Source organism: Leptodactylus fuscus, chromosome 1 (assembly GCF_031893055.1).
Source record: "Leptodactylus fuscus isolate aLepFus1 chromosome 1, aLepFus1.hap2, whole genome shotgun sequence".
Lineage (NCBI taxonomy): Eukaryota > Metazoa > Chordata > Amphibia > Anura > Leptodactylidae > Leptodactylus > Leptodactylus fuscus.
In genome coordinates, this window is record NC_134265.1 from 6,601,799 (window position 1) to 6,623,377 (window position 21,579).

General features: G+C 45.2%; 2 protein-coding genes across 3 annotated transcripts in view; both read right to left on the reverse strand.

Moving 5' to 3' along the window:
• The window catches only part of LOC142189644 (uncharacterized), a 263,072-nt gene that overhangs the window by 178,518 nt on the left and 62,975 nt on the right, over positions 1-21,579 (reverse strand). Inside the window, exon 2 of one of the 2 annotated variants that reach the window (XM_075262243.1) lies at positions 10,608-12,863. The exons of the other annotated variant lie outside the window; for it this stretch is intronic. Within the exon in view, the coding sequence (XP_075118344.1) occupies positions 10,714-12,863 (2,150 nt within the window). The 3' untranslated portion in view covers positions 10,608-10,713. Of the gene's footprint in view, positions 1-10,607; positions 12,864-21,579 lie in introns of those variants that run through there. 2 annotated transcript variants of the gene reach the window in all.
• LOC142197442 (gastrula zinc finger protein XlCGF66.1-like) lies at positions 14,260-15,095 on the reverse strand. The gene is made up of 4 exons (XM_075267723.1): positions 14,953-15,095; positions 14,643-14,822; positions 14,441-14,564; positions 14,260-14,357 (listed from the first exon to the last, which is right to left on the reverse strand). The coding sequence occupies exons 1-4, from the start codon at positions 15,028-15,030 to the stop codon at positions 14,260-14,262; spliced, it is 480 nt and encodes a 159-aa protein (XP_075123824.1). The 5' UTR covers positions 15,031-15,095.

Genomic DNA, 21,579 nt, shown 5'->3' on the forward strand with positions numbered 1-21,579 from the left:
TCCAGTCCATCTTAAACTGTGCTGTTTGTTTAATTCACCTCACCCCCCGATCTTCATCGGCTGCTCCCCTCTGCCAGTCCCTCCACTGGCTACCTATAGCCCAGCGAATTGAGTTCAAGCTACTAACGCTAACATACAAAGCCATCTACAATCTGTCCCCTCCATATATCTCTGACCTAATCTCCCGCTACCTGCCCACACATAACCTCAGATCCTCCAATGACCTCTTACTCCGCTCTTCTCTCATCCACTCCTCACACAACCGCCTCCAAGATTTCTCCCGTGCATCCACCATACTCTGGAACTCCTTACCACGACACATAAGATTGAGCCCCACAATTACAAGAAGGCCCTGAAAACTCACCTATTCAGGAAGGCCTACAACCTCCAATAACACTATCACCGCACCTCCATCTGTACAGTCTCCCCTTCACCTTCTGTCTCTACCCCCTTCCCTCATAGATTGTAAGTAGAGATGAGCGAACACTAAAATGTTCGAGGTTCGAAATTCGATTCGAACAGCCGCTCAATGTTCGTGTGTTCGAACAGGTTTCGAACCCCATTATAGTCTATGGGGAACAGATACTCGTTAAGGGGGAAACCCAAATCCGTGTCTGGAGGGTCACCAAGTCCACTATGACACCCCAGGAAATGATGCCAACACCTCTGGAATGACACTGGGACAGCAGGGGAAGCATGTCTGGGGGCATCTAACACACCAAAGACCCTCTATTACCCCAACATCACAGCCTAACAACTACACACTTTACACACTCAATACCACCTCTCTGACAGTAGGAAAACACCTTGAAACATGTGTATTTGGCACTTGCAGTGAGGAGAGCTTGTCACCAGCAGTGAATTTGGCCCTTGTAGTAAGTTGAGGTTGGCACCAACATTTGTTTTGAAAATCAGGGTGGATTGAGCCTCTAACCAGCAGAGTTTGGGCAAATTCATGGTGGAGGGAGCCTCTAAAAAACCCAGTTTGGACCAATTCATGGTGGAGGGAGCCTCTAAACAGCCCAGTTTGGACCAATTCATGGTGGAGGGAGCCTCTAAACAGCCCAGTTTGGGCAAATTCATGGTGGAGGGAGCCTCTAACCAGCCCAGTTTGGGCAAATTCATGGTGGAGGGAGCCTCTAAAAACCCCCGTTTGGACCAATTCATGGTGGAGGGAGCCTCTAAACAGCCCAGTTTGGGCAAATTCATGGTGGAGGGAGCCTCTAACCAGCCCAGTTTGGACCAATTCATGGTGGAGGGAGCCTCTAAAAACCCCAGTTTGGACCAATTCATGGTGGAGGGAGCCTCTAAAAACCCCAGTTTGGACCAATTCATGGTGGAGGGAGCCTCTAAAAACCCCAGTTTGGACCAATTCATGCTGGAGGGAGCCTCTAAAAAACCCAGTTTGGACCAATTCATGGTGGAGGGAGCCTCTAAACAGCCCAGTTTGGGCAAATTCATGGTGGAGGGAGCCTCTAACCAGCCCAGTTTGGGCAAATTCATGGTGGAGGGAGCCTCTAAAAACCCCCGTTTGGACCAATTCATGGTGGAGGGAGCCTCTAAACAGCCCAGTTTGGGCAAATTCATGGTGGAGGGAGCCTCTAACCAGCCCAGTTTGGACCAATTCATGGTGGAGGGAGCCTCTAAAAACCCCAGTTTGGACCAATTCATGGTGGAGGGAGCCTCTAAAAACCCCAGTTTGGACCAATTCATGGTGGAGGGAGCCTCTAAAAACCCCAGTTTGGACCAATTCATGGTGGAGGGAGCCTCTAAACAGCCCAGTTTGGGCAAATTCATGGTGGAGGGAGCCTCTAAAAACCCCAGTTTGGACCAATTCATGGTGGAGGGAGCCTCTAAAAACCCCAATTTGGACCAATTCATGGTGGAGGGAGCCTCTAAACAGCCCAGTTTGGGCAAATTCATGGTGGAGGGAGCCTCTAAAAACCCCAGTTTGGACCAATTCATGGTGGAGGGAGCCTCTAAAAACCCCAGTTTGGACCAATTCATGGTGGAGGGAGCCTCTAAAAAACCCAGTTTGGACCAATTCATGGTGGAGGGAGCCTCTAAACAGCCCAGTTTGGGCAAATTCATGGTGGAGGGAGCCTCTAAAAACCCCAGTTTGGACCAATTCATGGTGGAGGGAGCCTCTAAAAACCCCAGTTTGGACCAATTCATGGTGGAGGGAGCCTCTAAAAACCCCAGTTTGGACCAATTCATGGTGGAGGGAGCCTCTAAAAAACCCAGTTTGGACCAATTCATGGTGGAGGGAGCCTCTAACCAGCCCAGTTTGGACCAATTCATGGTGGAGGGAGCCTCTAAAAACCCCAGTTTGGACCAATTCATGGTGGAGGGAGCCTCTAAAAAACCCAGTTTGGACCAATTCATGGTGGAGGGAGCCTCTAAAAACCCCAGTTTGGACCAATTCATGGTGGAGGGAGCCTCTAAAAAACCCAGTTTGGACCAATTCATGGTGGAGGGAGCCTCTAAACAGCCCAGTTTGGACCAATTCATGGTGGAGGGAGCCTCTAACCAGCCCAGTTTGGACCAATTCATGGTGGAGGGAGCCTCTAAAAACCCCAGTTTGGACCAATTCATGGTGGAGGGAGCCTCTAAAAACCCCAGTTTGGACCAATTCATGGTGGAGGGAGCCTCTAAAAACCCCAGTTTGGACCAATTCATGGTGGAGGGAGCCTCTAACCAGCCCAGTTTGGACCAATTCATGGTGGAGGGAGCCTCTAAAAACCCCAGTTTGGACCAATTCATGGTGGAGGGAGCCTCTAAAAAACCCAGTTTGGACCAATTCATGGTGGAGGGAGCCTCTAACCAGCCCAGTTTGGACCAATTCATGGTGGAGGGAGCCTCTAAAAACCCCAGTTTGGACCAATTCATGGTGGAGGGAGCCTCTAAAAAACCCAGTTTGGACCAATTCATGGTGGAGGGAGCCTCTAAAAACCCCAGTTTGGACCAATTCATGGTGGAGGGAGCCTCTAAACAGCCCAGTTTGGACCAATTCATGGTGGAGGGAGCCTCTAAACAGCCCAGTTTGGACCAATTCATGGTGGAGGGAGCCTCTAAACAGCCCAGTTTGGGCAAATTCATGGTGGAGGGAGCCTCTAACCAGCCCAGTTTGGGCAAATTCATGGTGGAGGGAGCCTCTAAAAACCCCCGTTTGGACCAATTCATGGTGGAGGGAGCCTCTAAACAGCCCAGTTTGGGCAAATTCATGGTGGAGGGAGCCTCTAACCAGCCCAGTTTGGACCAATTCATGGTGGAGGGAGCCTCTAAAAACCCCAGTTTGGACCAATTCATGGTGGAGGGAGCCTCTAAAAACCCCAGTTTGGACCAATTCATGGTGGAGGGAGCCTCTAAAAACCCCAGTTTGGACCAATTCATGCTGGAGGGAGCCTCTAAACAGCCCAGTTTGGGCAAATTCATGGTGGAGGGAGCCTCTAAAAACCCCAGTTTGGACCAATTCATGGTGGAGGGAGCCTCTAAAAACCCCAATTTGGACCAATTCATGGTGGAGGGAGCCTCTAAACAGCCCAGTTTGGGCAAATTCATGGTGGAGGGAGCCTCTAAAAACCCCAGTTTGGACCAATTCATGGTGGAGGGAGCCTCTAAAAACCCCAGTTTGGACCAATTCATGGTGGAGGGAGCCTCTAAAAAACCCAGTTTGGACCAATTCATGGTGGAGGGAGCCTCTAAACAGCCCAGTTTGGGCAAATTCATGGTGGAGGGAGCCTCTAAACAGCCCAGTTTGGACCAATTCATGGTGAAGGGAGCCTCTAAAAACCCCAGTTTGGACCAATTCATGGTGGAGGGAGCCTCTAACCAGCCCAGTTTGGGCGAATTCATGGTGGAGGGAGCCTCTAAAAACCCCAGTTTGGACCAATTCATGGTGGAGGGAGCCTCTAAAAACCCCAGTTTGGACCAATTCATGGTGGAGGGAGCCTCTAAAAAACCCAGTTTGGACCAATTCATGGTGGAGGGAGCCTCTAAACAGCCCAGTTTGGACCAATTCATGGTGGAGGGAGCCTCTAACCAGCCCAGTTTGGACCAATTCATGGTGGAGGGAGCCTCTAAAAACCCCAGTTTGGACCAATTCATGGTGGAGGGAGCCTCTAAAAACCCCAGTTTGGACCAATTCATGGTGGAGGGAGCCTCTAAAAACCCCAGTTTGGACCAATTCATGGTGGAGGGAGCCTCTAACCAGCCCAGTTTGGACCAATTCATGGTGGAGGGAGCCTCTAAAAACCCCAGTTTGGACCAATTCATGGTGGAGGGAGCCTCTAAAAACCCCAGTTTGGACCAATTCATGGTGGAGGGAGCCTCTAACCAGCCCAGTTTGGGCAAATTCATGGTGGAAGGAGCCTCTAACCAGCAGAGTTGTGGGAAAGCAGGGTGGAGGGAGCCTCTAACCAGCAGAGTTGGTGGAAATCAGGGTGGAGGGAGCCTCTAACCAGCAGAGTTGGGGAAAATCATGTTGGAGGGAGCCTAGTATTAGCAGAATTGTGCAACGCTTATGGTGGATGAGTATGAGGATGCGGAGGAATTGGAGAGGTTGAGTACAGACATGGAGTTTCATGTTGGGGTGCTTTACACAGGTGGGCACAAAAATGACGGCTCTATCCAGTGGTGGTTCATTTTTATCAAAGTGAGCCGGTCGGCACTCTCAGCTGACAGACGGGTGCGCTTGTCAGTGATGATGCCACCGGCTGCACTGAACACCCTCTCAGATAGGACGCTGGCGGCAGGACAGGACAGCACCTCCAAGGCATATAGGGCAAGTTCAAGCCACAGGTCCAACTTCGACACCCAATACGTGTAGGGCGCAGAGGGGTCGGAGAGGACAGGGCTGTGGTCGGAAAGGTATTCCCGCAACATGCGCCTATACTTCTCACGCCTGGTGACACTAGGACCCTCCGTGGCGGCACTTTGGCGAGGGGGTGCCATCAAGGTGTCCCAGACCTTAGACAGTGTGCCCCTCGTTTGTGTGGACCGGTGAGAACTTGGTTGCCTACTGGAGGAACTGCCCTCCCTGCCGCCAACGTCACATGCTGGAAACATCTCCATCATATTCTGCACCAATTGCCTGTGGCAAGCATTGATGCGATTGGCCCTCCCCTCTACCGGAATAAAAGACGAGATGTTGTTTTTATACCGGGGGTCAAGGATAGCAAAGATCCAGTACTGGTTGTCCTCCATGATTTTGACAATACGCTTGTCGGTTGTAAAGCACCCCAACATGAACTCAGCCATGTCTGCCACAGTGTTAGTTGGCATGACTCCTCTGGCCCCACCGGAAAGTTCAATCTCCATTTCCTCCTCATCCTCCATGTCTACCCATCCGCGCTGCAACAATGGGACGATTCGAAGTTGCCCGGAAGCCTCCTGTATCACCATCACATCATCGGACAGCTCTTCCTCCTCCTCCTCCTCCATTAAACGCAGTGAAGCGGACAGATGTGTGGACCTACTCTCCAGCTGTGACGGATCGGATGCTATCCCTGACTCCTCTGTGTGATCTGAGTTATCCCTGATGTCAATCAGGGATTCTCTCAGAACACACAAGAGCGGGATTGTAAGGCTCACCATCGCATCCTCAGAGCTCACCCTCCTTGTGGACTCCTCAAACACCCGTAGGATGTCACAAAGGTCTCTCATCCATGGCCACTCATGGATGAGAAACTGAGGCAGCTGACTTTGTGGCACCCTAGGGTTTTGTAGCTGGTATTCCATCAAAGGTCTCTGCTGCTCAACCACTCTATTCAACATCTGAAACGTTGAGTTCCAGCGTGTGGGGACGTCGCACAAAAGCCGGTGTTGTGGCACATGCAGGCGTTGCTGGAGAGATTTTAAGCTAGCAGCGGCTACTGTCGACTTGCGAAAGTGGGCGCACATGCGCCGCACTTTCACCAGTAGCTCTGGAACATTGGGGTAGCTCTTTAGGAAACGTTGCACCACTAGGTTGAAGACGTGGGCCAGGCATGGAACATGTTGGAGTCCGGCAAGCTCCAGAGCTGCTACCAGGTTCCGGCCGTTATCACAAACGACCATGCCTGGGCCCAGGTGCAGCGGCTCAAACCATATTGCCGTCTCATCGAGGAGGGCATCCCTCACCTCGGAGGCAGTGTGCTGTCTGTCCCCCAAGCTGATCAGCTTCAGCACAGCCTGCTGACGTCTACCAACGCCAGTGCTGCAACGTTTCCAACTCGTAGCTGGGGTCAATCTAACAGCGGAGGAGGAGGAGGAGGAGGAGGGGGGTGTTCTTCTCGTGTCCCTGCCAGGAATGTTAGGCGGGGAGACGAGGTACACCGGGCCAGTTTGGGAAGCAGTCCCAGCCTCAACTACATTCACCCAGTGTGCCGTCAGTGAAATGTAGCGTCCCTGTCCGCATGCACTTGTCCACGCGTCGGTGGTCAAGTGGACCTTTGTGCAAAGCGCGGAACTAAGGGCCCGCCTGATGTTGAGTGACACGTGCTGGTGCAAGGCGGGGACGGCACACCGGGAGAAGTAGTGACGGCTAGGGACGGCATAGCGAGGTGCCGCAGTTGCCATCAGGTCCAGGAAGGCGGGAGTTTCAACAAGCCGGAACGCCAACATCTCCTGGGCCAGCAGTTTAGCGATGTTGGCGTTCAAGGCTTGCGCGTGTGGGTGGTTAGCAGTGTATTTCTGCCGCCGCTCCAATGTCTGAGAGATGGTGGGTTGTTGTAAAGAAGCGCCTGATGGTGCCTTTGATGGTGCAGGAGAAGGAGATAAGACAGGAACAGGGGAGGATGAGGGAGAAGTCAACAAAGTGGCGGAGGCAGATGAAGTGGTGTCCTGGCTCGTCCTCTGGAGTGCATCGCCAGCACAGTCAGCAGTGGCAGTGGCAGAGGCAGTGGCAAAGGCAGTGGCGTGAACGGCAGGCGGCCTTTGTCCTGCCGTTGCTGCCTGCCACTGATTCCAGTGCTTGGATTCCAAATGACGGCGCATTGAAGTGGTGGACAGGTTGCTCTTCTCAGAGCCCCTAATCAATTTCGAGAGGCAAATTGTGCAGACAACACTATATCTGTCCTCGGCGCATTCCTTGAAAAAACTCCACACCTTCGAGAAACGTGCCCTCGAGGTGGGAGTTTTTCGGGGCTGGGTACGAACTGGAACATCTTGGGAGATTCCGGGTGTGGCCTGGCTTCGCCTAAGCTGCTGACCTCTGCCTCTGCCTCTAGCTACCCTTTTTGGTGCTGCACTTGCCTCAACATCCACACTACTTTCCCCGCTTGACATCCCCCCTGTCCAGGTCGGGTCAGTGTCCTCATCATCCACCACTTCCTCTTCCAACTCCTGTCTCATCTCCTCCTCCCGCACAATGCGCCGGTCAACTGGATGCCCTGACGGCAACTGCGTCACATCATCGTCGATGAGGGTGGGTTGCTGGTCATCCACCACCAAATCGAACGGAGATGGAGGAGACTCTAGTGTTTGAGCATCTGGACACAGATGCTCCTCTGTTAGGTTCGTGGAATCGTGACGTGGAGAGGCAGGTTGAGGGACAATGAAAGGAGCGGAGAACAGCTCTGGGGAGCAGGGACAGTTGGGGTTATTGTTCTGTGAAGCTTGGGAATTTTGGGAGGAAGGAGGACAAGACTGTTGGGTAATAGGAGGAGAGGAGGCAGAGTCTGACTGGCTGCTGGACAATGTGCTGTAAGCGTTCTCTGACAGCCATTGCAAGACCTGTTCCTGGTTCTCGGGCCTACTAAGGTTTGTACCCTGCAGTTTAGTTAATGTGGCAAGCAACCCTGGCACTGTGGAGTGGCGCAATGCTTGCTGCCCCACAGGAGTAGGCACGGGACGCCCTGTGGCTTCACTGCTACCTTGCTCCCCAGAACCATTCCCCCGACCTCGCCCACGGCCTCGTCCACGTCCCTTTCCGGGAGCCTTGCGCATTTTGAATTCCCAGTTAGAAATTGGCACTATATACCAGTAGCAAAAATTGTGGGTGCACGTAACCCCAATATATTCTTTGAATTCCCAGTCAGACAATGGCACTATATACCAGTAGCAAGAAATGAGGGTATTTATAACCCCAATATATTCTTTGAATTACCAGTCAGAAACTGGCACTATATGGCAGTAGCAAGAAATGAGGGTATTTATAACCCCAATATATTCTTTGAATTCCCAGTCAGACAATGGCACTGTATACCAGTAGTAAAAATTGTGGGTGCACGTAACCCCAATATATTCTTTGAATTCCCAGTCAGAAACTGGCACTATATGGCAGTAGCAAGAAATGAGGGTATTTATAACCCCAATATATTCTTTGAATTCCCAGTCAGACAATGGCACTGTATACCAGTAGTAAAAATTGTGGGTGCACGTAACCCCAATATATTCTTTGAATTACCAGTCAGAAACTGGCACTATATGGCAGTAGCAAGAAATGAGGGTATTTGTAACCCCAATATATTCTTTGAATTCCCAGTCAGAAACTGGCACTGTATACCAGTAGTAAAAATTGTGGGTGCACGTAACCCCAATATATTCTTTGAATTCCCAGTCAGACAATGGCACTATATACCAGTAGCAAGAAATGAGGGTATTTATAACCCCAATATATTCTTTGAATTCCCAGTCAGACAATGGCACTGTATACCAGTAGTAAAAATTGTGGGTGCACGTAACCCCAATGTATTCTTTGAATTCCCAGTCAGACAATGGCACTGTATACCAGTAGTAAAAATTGTGGGTGCACGTAACCCCAATATATTCTTTGAATTCCCAGTCAGACAATGGCACTGTATACCAGTAGTAAAAATTGTGGGTGCACGTAACCCCAATATATTCTTTGAATTACCAGTCAGAAACTGGCACTGTATACCAGTAGTAAAAATTGTGGGTGCACGTAACCCCAATATATTCTTTGAATTCCCAGTCAGACAATGGCACTATATGGCAGTAGCAAGAAATGAGGGTATTTGTAACCCCAATATATTCTTTGAATTCCCAGTCAGAAACTGGCACTGTATACCAGTAGTAAAAATTGTGGGTGCACGTAACCCCAATATATTCTTTGAATTCCCAGTCAGACAATGGCACTATATGGCAGTAGCAAAAATAGTGGGTGTATATAGCCCCAATTCTATTGCTAGGGGACTTGCAGGGTATTTCTGGGGTGAAGGTGGGGGGGGCACACCGTTGGAACAGGTATCGGGGGTATATATCGGGTATACGGGAATACACTGACAGTGTATTCCATTCAGGATCCTGGGAAAGCTGGGTTGCGGCGATTGAGCCCGTCAGTGCCACGTTACACTGACAAGCTTCTCCCTGGAATTTAGCTCTTATAAGAGCTGTTGGTTGTCTTCTCCTTCCTATCCTAGCCTGTCCCTGCCTACCCAGAATCTAAGCCCTAGCTAGCTGGACGGAAACCTCCGTCCCCGGTGAATTGCAAGCTCAGAATGACGCGAACCTGGGCGGCGCTGTTCTTTTAAATTAGAGGTCACATGTTTTCGGCAGCCAATGGGTTTTGCCTACTTTTCTCAACGTCACCGGTGTCGTAGTTCCTGTCTCACCTACCCTGCGCTGTTATTGGAGCAAAAAAGGCGCCAGGGAAGGTGGGAGGGGAATCGAGTAATGGCGCACTTTACCACGCGGTGTTCGATTCGATTCGAACATGCCGAACAGCCTGATATCCGATCGAACATGAGTTCCATAGAATACTGTTCGCTCATCTCTAATTGTAAGCCCTCGCGGGCAGCGCCCTCTACCCCACTGTGCCAGTCAGTCATTGTTAGTATTATATCTACCTGTATATTTTGTGTATTGTATGTAACCCCCAAATGTAAAGCACCATGAAATTAATATAATAATGTACAGAGCACCATGGAATTAATATAATAATGTACAGCACCATGGAATTAATATAATAATGTACAGCACTATGGGATTAATGGTGCTATATAAACAATAATAATAATAATCTTGTCTTTGTAGTGTATTCTATTGAATATAAGTTGAAAAGGATTTGTAAATCAATGTAATCTGTTTTTATCTATGTTTTACACAATGTCCAAACTTCATTGGAACAGGGGATGTATTATACTGTGAAGGGGCCACAAGGAGGACATAATAGAGTGTGATGGCTACCTCTGATGACATCATGACTCTTGTGTGGGTGGAGATGTTCTGCATTGTACAGGAAAGTGCGGTGAGAGAAAGAGGAAGTTACTGAGAAGGAGAGGCGAAAAGGTGTGAGCAAGAGGGGACATGGGGGAGCATTATATGAGCTCAAAAAAGATGGCATAGAGCGGGGAGGGCATTTTATGAGACTTGAGAGAGGGGCCTGTGGGTGTATGATATAAGACATAGATATATTCTGTTAGAGCAGTATACATGATCTCCTAATGATGCTAAAAAAAAACAAAACACTACAGAAAAATCAGTCCCAAGAAGCGACATCCAAATGTAACTGAGGTGCCATTATAGGTATCTCAGATAAAGATAACCTCAATCCGTTATGTAATAGCAAACAAATTAGAGATCAGCCTTAATTAGAACTTTAAATAGAATTAAACTAAAGTAAATATTTTAACCTAAAATACAGAGAATGTAAGTTCCTTGTTAATATAAAGATGGGTCAGTAACATCAGGTTGAAAATCCACTTACAATTCGCTTCTCAGATGTTTAACAAGATCACATTTCTCAGCAAAACATTTCCCACATTCTGAGCATCAAAATGGCTTCTCTCTTGTGTGAGTTCTTTGATGTTCAACAAGATGTGATTTGCGATTAAAACATTTCCCACATTCTGGACATGAATACAACTTCTCTCTTGTGTGAAGTTTCTGATGAGTAACAAGATTTGATTTCTTAGAAAAACATTTCCCACATTCTGGGCATGAATATGGCTTCTCCCCTCTGTGAGTCTTTTGATGGTCAACAAGACTTGATTTGTAAGTAAAACATTTCCCACATTCTGGGCATGAAAATGGCTTCTCCCCTGTGTGAATTCTCTGATGTGTAACAAGATATGATTTCAAAGTAAAACATTTCCCACATTCTGAACATGAAAATGGCTTCTCCCCTGTGTGAATTCTCTGATGAGTAACAAGATATGATTTCAAAGTAAAAAATTTCCCACATTCTGAGCATGAATATGGCTTCTCCCCTGTGTGAGTTCTCTTATGTATAACAAGATGTGATTTCAAAGTAAAACATTTCCCACATTCTGAGCATGAAAATGGCTTCTCCCCTGTGTGAGTTCTTTGATGTTCAACAAGATGTGATTTGCGATTAAAACATTTCCCACATTCTGGACATGAATACGACTTCTCTCTTGTGTGAAGTTTCTGATGAGTAACAAGATTTGATTTCTTAGAAAAACATTTCCCACATTCTGGGCATGAATATGGCTTCTCCCCTCTGTGAGTCTTTTGATGGTCAAAAAGACTTGATTTATAAGTAAAACATTTCCCACATTCTGGGCATGAAAATGGCTTCTCCCCTGTGTGAATTCTCTGATGTGTAGCAAGATATGATTTCAAAGTAAAACATTTCCCACATTCTGAGCATGAATATGGCTTCTCTCCTGTGTGAATTATCTGATGTGTAACAAGATGTGATTTCAAAGTAAAACATTCCCCACATTCTGAACATGAAAATGGCTTCTCCCCTGTGTGAATTCTCTGATGAGTAACAAGATATGATTTCAAAGTAAAAAATTTCCCACATTCTGAGCATGAATATGGCTTCTCCCCTGTGTGAATTCTCTGATGAGTAACAAGATATGATTTCAAAGTAAAACATTTCCCACATTCTGAGCATGAAAATGGCTTCTCCCCTGTGTGAGTTCTTTGATGTTCAACAAGATGTGATTTGCGATTAAAACATTTCCCACATTCTGGACATGAAAATGGCTTCTCCCCTGTGTGAATTCTCTGATGTTCAACAAGCTGTCTCTTTTGAGTAAAACATTTTGCACATTCTGGGCATGAAAATTCTCCTGTGTGAGTTTTTTGATGTGTATTGAGACTTGATTTGTGAGTAAAACATTTCCCACATTCTGGACATGAAAATGGCTTCTCCCCTGTGTGAATTCTCTGATGTTGAACAAGCTGTCTCTTTTGAGTAAAACATTTTGCACATTCTGGGCATGAAAATTCTCCTGTGTGAGTTTTTTGATGTTCAACAAGACTTGATTTGTAAGTAAAACATTTCCCACATTCTGGGCATGAAAATGGCTTCATCCCTGTGTGAGTTCTTTGATGTTCAACAAGATGTGATTTGCGATTAAAACATTTCCCACACTGAGGACATGAACAAAACTTCTGTCTTGTGTGAAGTCTCTGATGCCTAACAAGATTAGATTTCTTATGAAAACATTGCCCACATTCTGGGCAAAAATATGGCTTCTCCCCTGTGTGAGTTCTTTGATGTTTAACAAGAAGAGTTTTCTGAGCAAACCATTTCCCACATTCTGAGCAAGAAAATGGCTTCGCCCCTGTGTGATGTCTCTGATGTTTAACAAGATATGATTTCTGAGCAAAACATTTCCTACATTCGGGACAAGAATATGGTTTCTCCCCTGTGTGAGTTCTTTGATGTGTAACAAGATGAGATTTAGAGATAAAACATTTTCCACATTCTGAGCATGAACTTGGCTTCACTCCTGTGTGAGTTCTCTTATCTATAACGCCCCTCCTGATGTTTTCATTTTGCTTAACAGACTGTGATGAATTAGGAGAAAGATCTTTCTCCTGAAGGGCTGAGGTAACATCTGGGGTAATGACATGTTCTTCATATGAATCTTGTGTGATACCATGATCCTCTGCTGTATAATCTGTAGATATCAGATGTCCCTCTGAGCTCCTGGTACAGTCATCTGACAAGAAGAAAACTGATGTTACTATTATTGAATAACATAACCTTATAAGTATATTCCCCACTGAGCTGCCGCTGCCTGAGACGCTTCAGACCGTGTGAAGAAGTGAAGTCAGTGGCACAGGCAGCAAACGACGGCAGCGCGGCCTACTTCATTAGTATTCACTGTGCTGAGACGGAGGTCAGTGATAGTGAATAGTAATGAAGCGGGGCAGGAGACGCCACCACTGATCTAGGTCACTGTAGAGGTGAACACAATCCATGGCTGCTTAAATATGGCCACTTATGTGGAATAATACTGTAGGATGCCATAAATCTTACTGTATTACACCCCATACACACAGTAGAATCCAAACCACATCTGCTGGATTTCCCAGCCTGAACTCACCGCGGATCTGCTGTCCCATACAGTATGTAGTAGGGTCTGTGGAGTCACAAGGAAGCAGGGACTCCTAGCGTCATAGATCACTAAGATACGGGGAGTCCTGGTGTGTGGACAGAGTTCAGGCTGGGAAATGTGACTGATGTACAGACCAGATTTTCTAGTCCAGATTCCATAGTGTGATTGTGGTCTAAGGTGAGCTTTACACAGTGACATTTGTAGAAGCTGCTTCGGAAAATCAGAAGAAGAATTTTGCCGCTTTACCAAATCAGCCCCCGAATCTCCATCAGATTCCTTACTGGCCAGGCCGGATTTTCCACCTCCCATTTATTTCCATAGAGCTCTGAGGTGGAATCTGCCTGAAGATCGAGCAGGAGGATTATTTTTCCGCTACCTGAAATAATCTGCTATATAATTCTGGTAAATTCTTTCCCTTCACGAGGACTGACAGCCGGTGAGGAAAAAAATTGCCTCGTTCACATCGATGTCCAGTCCATATTCCTGCTGTCCGTTCTATTCTATACTACATTTATTACCCCCTATAGCGGTATCACATTTATATTCAGGTATTATTAGTATTTTAACTGAATCGGGGAACAACAAATAGTCTAAACAATGTCTGAATAGAATCAGTGACCCTTCTGTGCTTTATATAGTGGTGACTCCTCACCTGGGCGGGTCCCTGTAGGAATGTCCTCCTCACACTCCTCATCACCACTCACATAGGGCTCTTCCTTTATTCTCATAGATATAGCATTCATGTCACTCACATCTTTATCCGGATGGAAAATCTGCGAAACAAATAATGTAAAAGTCACCGGACAAATGGGGAAGTCACAGAGAATGTTCTAGATCATTAATCCGCATGGAGATGAAAGATGTCCTGACAGTAGCTGCAGGTCTGTGAGAAGCCGGATAAACATATTAGATGGCGGCTCAATGACACCGCCCATGTATATAACCATATAATACTGCTGGATACAACAAGACTGACCACAAGGACTTCACAGCCCGTCTACACATCATAGGGAATATCTCCATCTACCTGATCATCATCCTGTGGAAGAAGAGGACTGGGACATCTCTCCGGTGTTGTCCTCTTACTGGATCTACCTGTAGGAAACACAGACAGGGACTGAATTCATTCTGTACATACAAATAATGGAAGCCCATGTGTATATAGTCATGTCTATTACCTGCTGATGTGAGGGGCTGCTGGTCCTCCATCATCACCTCCTTGTACAGATCCTTGTGTCCTTCTAAATACTCCCACTCCTCCATGGAGAAATAGACAGCGACATCCTGACACCTTATAGGAACCTGACAACACAATGATACAGTCATCACCCCGACCCCTCCAGTTACTGTATAATGTCCCAGCATTCCCAGCAGTGTCACCTCTCCAGTCAGCAGCTCCAGCATCTTGTGGGTGAGTTCTAGGATCTTCTGTCCATTGATCTCCTCCAGTATCAGGGGGTGAGGTGGAGGCCCCGGGAATGGGCTCAGTGTTCCTCCATAACCATCATACACAGGAGCCTGACAGCGCCCACTAGAGGTCTTCTTCACTACCGTGTAATCCTGGTTATGGGGAGACACATTAATAAATCTCACTACATACATGTCCAGAGTCCATCACCTCTCCAGTCATATCGTCTGTTATTACTATAGATGAGAATGATGTCATGATGACATCATCAGAATCTCTCACCTCTCCAGTAAGCTGGTAGATGATCTCTAGGGTGAGATTTAATAGACTTTCCGCCATCTTGTTCCTGTCTCTTTCCATCCTTGATGGGTCAATCAGGAATATTCTCTTATATAGAAGATACTGAGAGGATTCTATATTGTAGGAACCTGAATGGAGAGAAGATGAGACAATATATAATACATAGTATCGCTGTCATGTACGGATTGTGGGTGTGACTGTAAATGGTTATTTCACTTTACTCATTCAACAGAGAATGAATGACACTGAGCACAGTCCATGCCCCCCAGATACACACTGCCACCACCTACTGATTCGGGTTAGAAGGTATCCAAGCCATCCATGAATAAGTCTTTACAACAGATGGCAAAAAACATTAAATGGCAATGGATCCATAGAGCATACAGAAACGAACATTAAAGTGAATATCAGTGACCTACAACAAGCAAACAGTTAGAAAACAAAAAGGAGTAAACCCCTTACATGTCACAATTCTTCTGATCCAGTTGAGCTTTGGAATATAAGATGGCCGCCACCCAACCTGGCTGACTCCACAGGTGTGACAAAGTTTCTCTGGTTACCATTTATTTTTATAATGTCCGGCCTTGCTCAGGCTTCAGAGCCCTATTTTGGTTCATTATTCTAATCCTCTATCGGTCACTGGGCAGAGGATTAATAAGGAGGTAAGTCTAGGAATAGTAAGCGTGGGAACGTGTCTCCACAAAATACACAATTTTTTTAAAATAAAGTTTTAGGTTAAAGATATCTTTAACCACTTCAGTACCAGGCCAATTTGTGGTCCAGGACCAGACACAGTTTAGGTTTATTTTGTATGTGCGGTTTTGAGGTCTGTAAAATTTTTCTCGTATATCTCAGTCAGCTAATTTTTGTGTCTTTTTTTCGGGGACACATACGGCTTTATTTTTATGTTATTTTTATTTTCAAATGTGTTATAATTTTTTTTATATCCTGAAAAATATAAACAAAATAGGAGGGAAATTGTGTCTGGTTTTCACTTTATTTTATTTTTTTTTTATTTAATAACACAAAGTGTCACTGAAAAACTTTATAATATAGTTTTTCCTCTCCGTTACGGTAATTTTTATTTTGTATGGTGTCGTCGGGGGTAGGGCTATAACCTTTAATAACGGCATTTTATTAGCGTATTATTTATTTATTTTTTATTATTATTTTATTTACATTATTTTTAAACTTTTTTATTATATTTATATTTTATATTTTTTCCAGATTGTGTCCCCATAAGGTGATAAGAGACCTTTGGGGACATCTGATCACTTTTTTTTTTGTACTTGAGGCTGATTTCTCCTATAACTGGGGCTGCTACATTTTACCCCAGTTGCAGGAGAAATACAGCCTCCTGCATGCTGTATACACAGCTTACTGAGCTGATCTGGGGTCCTGTAGGACCAAGCAGCTTTTGCAAGACTCTGCTCCCAGCGGATCACGTGTCCGCCGGGTCAGAGGGCAGATGAATTATGGCAGCGTCCAGGGGCGTAACTACCATAGAGGCAGCGGAGGCAGCTGCCACAGGGCCTAGGCCATTAGGGGGCCCAGTGACAGCCGCTACCGCTGCATTTTTTTTTTTTTTAAATTGGCCGTTACGGGCCCTATTTACTTGCCGATCCTGGACATAATACTGTGTGCAGGGGCCACTATTGGGTATAATACTGTGTGCAGGGGCCACTAAGGGACATAATACTGTATGCAGGGGCCACTAATGGACATAATACAGTGTGCAGGGCATACTAAGGGACATAATAGAGTACGGAGGAGGGGGTCGGTCGAGGTCTTTGGCGTCGTGTCTGTTGGGGGGGCATGTCAAAAGTTCGCCACGGGGCCCCGCCATTCCTAGTTACGCCACTGGCAGCGTCCATAGCTGTGTATACAGTGCTCATTGAGTGCTCAATCCAATAGAGCATCTTTGGGATGTGGTGGAACGGGAGATTCGCATCATGGATGTGCAGCCGACAAATCTGCGGCAACTGTGTGATGCCATCATGTCAATATGGACCAAAATCTCTGAGGAATGCTTCCAGCACCTTGTTGTATCTATGCCACGAAGAATTGAGGCAGTTCTGAAGGCAAAAGGGGGTCCAACCCGTTACTAGCATGGTGGACCTAATAAAGTGGCCGGTGAGTGTAATTCTGGTAAATTCTTTCCCTTCACGAGGACTGACAGCCGGTGAGGAAGAAATTTACCTCGTTCACATCGATGTCAAGTCCATATTCCTGCTGTACGTTCTATTCTATACTGCATTTATTACCCCCTATAGCGGTATCACATTTATATTCAGGTATTATTAGTATTTTACCTGAATCGGGGAACAACAAATAGTCTAAACAATGTCTGAATAGAATCAGTGACCCTTCTGTGCTTTATATAGTGGTGACTCCTCACCTGGGCGGGTCCCTGTAGGAATGTCCTCCTCACACTCCTCATCACCACTCACATAGGGCTCTTCCTGTATTCTCATAGATATAGCATTCATGTCGCTCACATCTTTATCCTGATGGAAAATCTGCGAAACAAATAATGTAAAAGTCACCGGACAAATGGGGAAGTCACAGAGAATGTTCTAGATCAGGGGTGGGCAATTAATTTTCCCATGGGGCCGCATAAGAAATTGAAACTATGTTAGAGGGCCGCGCCATGGCAAATTTAGCTCCACCCACTTCTACGTTGACTCATTGACCCATTCCCAATCATCTTTCCATGTGCCCCCACAAAGTATAATCCTACTACAGTCACCTTCCAACTGCCCCACATTATTAAGTCCCTCTCCTGGTGCCCCAGTTTAACCCTTTCGCTGCCAGGAACGTACACTGTACGTGCTCCCAAGGTGGCACTTCAGTAGCGGAGGACGTAGTTATTACGTCCTCCCTACTAATGCCGATATCTCTGGACTGCATCAACATATCTTGATGCTTTAAAATGCATTTTAAAGAAGAGACTCTCATCTTTAAAATGATACCAGGGACTTGATGATTTTACTTACAGTTTTGTAGTGATTCACTGTTGAAAACACTATTTGGCATTGAGATCCAACTGCAGATCTCAATTCCCGACAGCGTTTCAACAGTGAATTGCTCCAAAACTGTACATCCAATCATCGAGTTCTTGATATCATTTTAAAGATGAGATTCTCCTCTTTAAAATGCAATTGAAAGCATCAAGATATGTTGATGCAGTCCAAAGATATAGAGCTCCAAAGTGTCCCCCCCCTCCTGTCTAAGCAAGCAATTTGCGATCTAACAAGAAAGTAAGAGGGACACGGAGCTGTGCAGTAGAGAGAGAGAGACACAGAAACGATCTGTCTCTGCATAACTTGTATGTGACAGCAGGAGGGGGGTGGCAGGGACTCTATTGTCTCTATTAACGCTTCTCCTGCCAATCAGAGAACATACTATACATTTGTCTCTGATTGTCACATACAGGTATAATGTAATTCCCCCCTGAGCTTTTCTAGTGGGGTATTCTTATGTTATACCCCTTGAACATAACCAGGAAGTTTATTGGCGCTGTGACCCAGACGTTTACCATTGTCCTGGTCGCAAGCCAAAAAAAAAAGTCGCACCAAACACTTACACAACATATACATAAAGTCGCAAATAAAGTTTACATTTCACCCAATCCCTGTCCTGTCTATACCTGAGCTTTCTACAGTAAAATACGTCTCTAGTGATATCCGTTACACACTAAAATAATAGTAATAACGATTATCACTAGAGATGAACGTATAGATTGCTAAAATTATTATAGGGGGATGGAAAATAACATTTTTATGTAAAGTCCTATTTAATTTGCATGCACAAAATGGGATGGCGCATTTCTGCGATTTTGGCGATTCTTTAACACCCGCCTCTGTAAATATATACATGTGTGGTGTGTACTATATATATATATATATATATATATATATATAGTGTGGGGTATATATATACATGTGTGGTATGTATGAACTCCTCACATATTGCATTTTTATGGACAGTACATTATGTTTGCAGAAAGGGATTTCTTGAGCCGCACTTTAGTGGCAAATTTGAATTTTTGCGCAATTTTTGCTAGCAATCTGTTTGCGGCAAAGTTGGATGAAGGTGGTTGTATATATAAACTATTAAATTGTGTTTTTATATACGGTATGCTGTGTACTCTGAAAAAAGTTAGATTTTGGTATCACAGTCACCGTTTGGTAGGTGCAGTATAGCTTTTTAACATATTAGTGAACAACAGCAAAATCCTGCTTGTCTTCTGTATTCGTGTTTTTGGGAGTCTGAGCTCTTGTTGTAGTTGATGTTTGCGGTACATATAGTATATATACACATTGTATACACCATAAGCTATTATTTTAAAAGTATTTTGTATATGAATGTGAGATTGAACATGAGTTTTAGGTGCAAATATGTGTTTTAGCTTATTTTTTCAAAAAATTATTTGTGTTGATCGCAAAGTTGCATGAAGGTGGATGTGGCTATCGATGACCCATTAAGACATTTGTAATCTTCAGGTTGTCTACTTTCAAAAAATATATAGGGTTTAGGGGTTCACTTACTTTTCATGGTGTGTAATCCCTACAATTTATAGGATGATACTTTTTTAACATTTCCAGCTTCAAAGCAGAATTTTGTTCCTTTCAGTTCTAGCGATTTTCTGAAGACACGTGCATGCGGGTTCAGGCCATAGTGATATGTATGAACTCTGCACATGTTGAATCTTATTTTTAGGAGGTTTGGTGCATTTAATTTTTTGTTTGGTTTCCGCTTTTAACAACTAATATACATTTATTTGCATTTTTTTCCATAAAACATTCACTTTAAATCAAAATTGCATGAAGGTGCCTGTTCGTATACAGTACCAAGTGGCATTCTGACAATGCTGCAGGTGTCTACTTTAAGAAAATATATAGGTATGGGGGGTTGGATGCTTTTTTAATGTTGCAATTTAGGTTTGATTTGTCCATCTCAAAACTGTGAAAATTGCTCTGGCTACTGGAGGTGCAAAATTTCCAGAGACCCTTGGCAGCGAAAAGGTTAAAATGGTGGAAACTAGAGGGGACATGAAGCTGGGACAGCTGGAGGGGGACATTAAACAGTGGGGGTAGTTGGAGGGGTGTGTGAGAGTCAAATCCTCTAATCTTGTATTTTGGCAGCCATCTTGTACTCTTTCACATATAAATTGCATAAGTATGTATTTTTCTGCTTAAGTCAAGGAGGCCCCTTGTTAGACTTTAAGGAATGTGATAATGAACGTTAATGCATAGGTTGCTAATCCTTATCTCTCAAGGGCCTCATTTTGAGAAGATGCAGCTGACTTTGTATATCTCTTTTACATGATGTATGGACACATAACCAACAAAAGTATTAATCTTATGGTATCTGGGCACTCTGTCATATTTTATGGTATATGAAGGTCACTTAGAGTGTGTATAGACACAGAGTCTATGGAACGTGTCATCTTATCTCTTTTGCCATGATATATACATATAGACATGGTCTGGGATGTTAGCTCACACATAAGTATTTTGAATCCTTCTTTGTTTCATGGGAAAGTCCATCCCAGTTTGGAAAGCTATAATGAGATGCAGATTATATCAGGCCTCAGCCAATAGTCATGTGCCAGGCTTGTCTTATATCTCTATAACCAATCATGTTGTACTGATTAGAATAGCCAAGCCAGCTCTTTGTCTGTAATGTATTTAAACTACCTTTTTCTTACAATAAAATTAGAACTCTTCTGATACACCACCATCTTGTGTCTTAATCCGTTCTCCAGGCCTAAAGAAGATGGCTGCAGTCCATCTAGGCCTGTTAATCAATTATTTAATTTGGAACCCTGCAACATACTCTTATGAGGACCATTTGATGTCCCCAACAGGGGCAATAAATTGACAGCTGGAGCGGGACATGAAACAAGGGGCAACTAGAGGGGGACATTAAAATCAGGAAGCTGGAAGCAGACATTAAAACCATAGGGGTAGCTGGAGGGTGACATTAAACTGGGGGCAACTAGAGGCAGACAGGTCCCCCTCCACCTACCTCCATGGTTTAATGCCCCTTCCAGTTGTCCCCATTTTAATGTCCCCCCAGTTTAAGTGCCCTCTTCATCTACCCCCAGTTTCATGTCCCCCCTCCATGTCTCCCGCAGTTTCATATCTCCCTTCATTTTCGCCATTTCATGTCCCCCCTCCATCACTCCCCCAGTTTCATGTCCCCCCTCCATCACTCCCCCAGTTTCATGTCCCCCCCTCCATCTGCCATCTCTGCCCTAGTATAACATTCCCCTTCCATCTCTGCCCCTAGGTTACTGAGACACACAGACACATATAAACAGACAGACAAACACATATAGACAGACACATATAGACACATATAGACAGACACATATAGACAGACAGACAGACAGACACATATAGACAGACACATATAGACAGATAGACACATATAGACAGACAGACACATATAGACAGACAGACACATATAGACAGACACATATAGACAGATAGACACATATAGACAGACAGACACATATAGACACACATACAGACACACACATACTCCCCCTTGCATCTTACATTTTCCAGTACCTTATGACACACACTCACATGTCTCCAT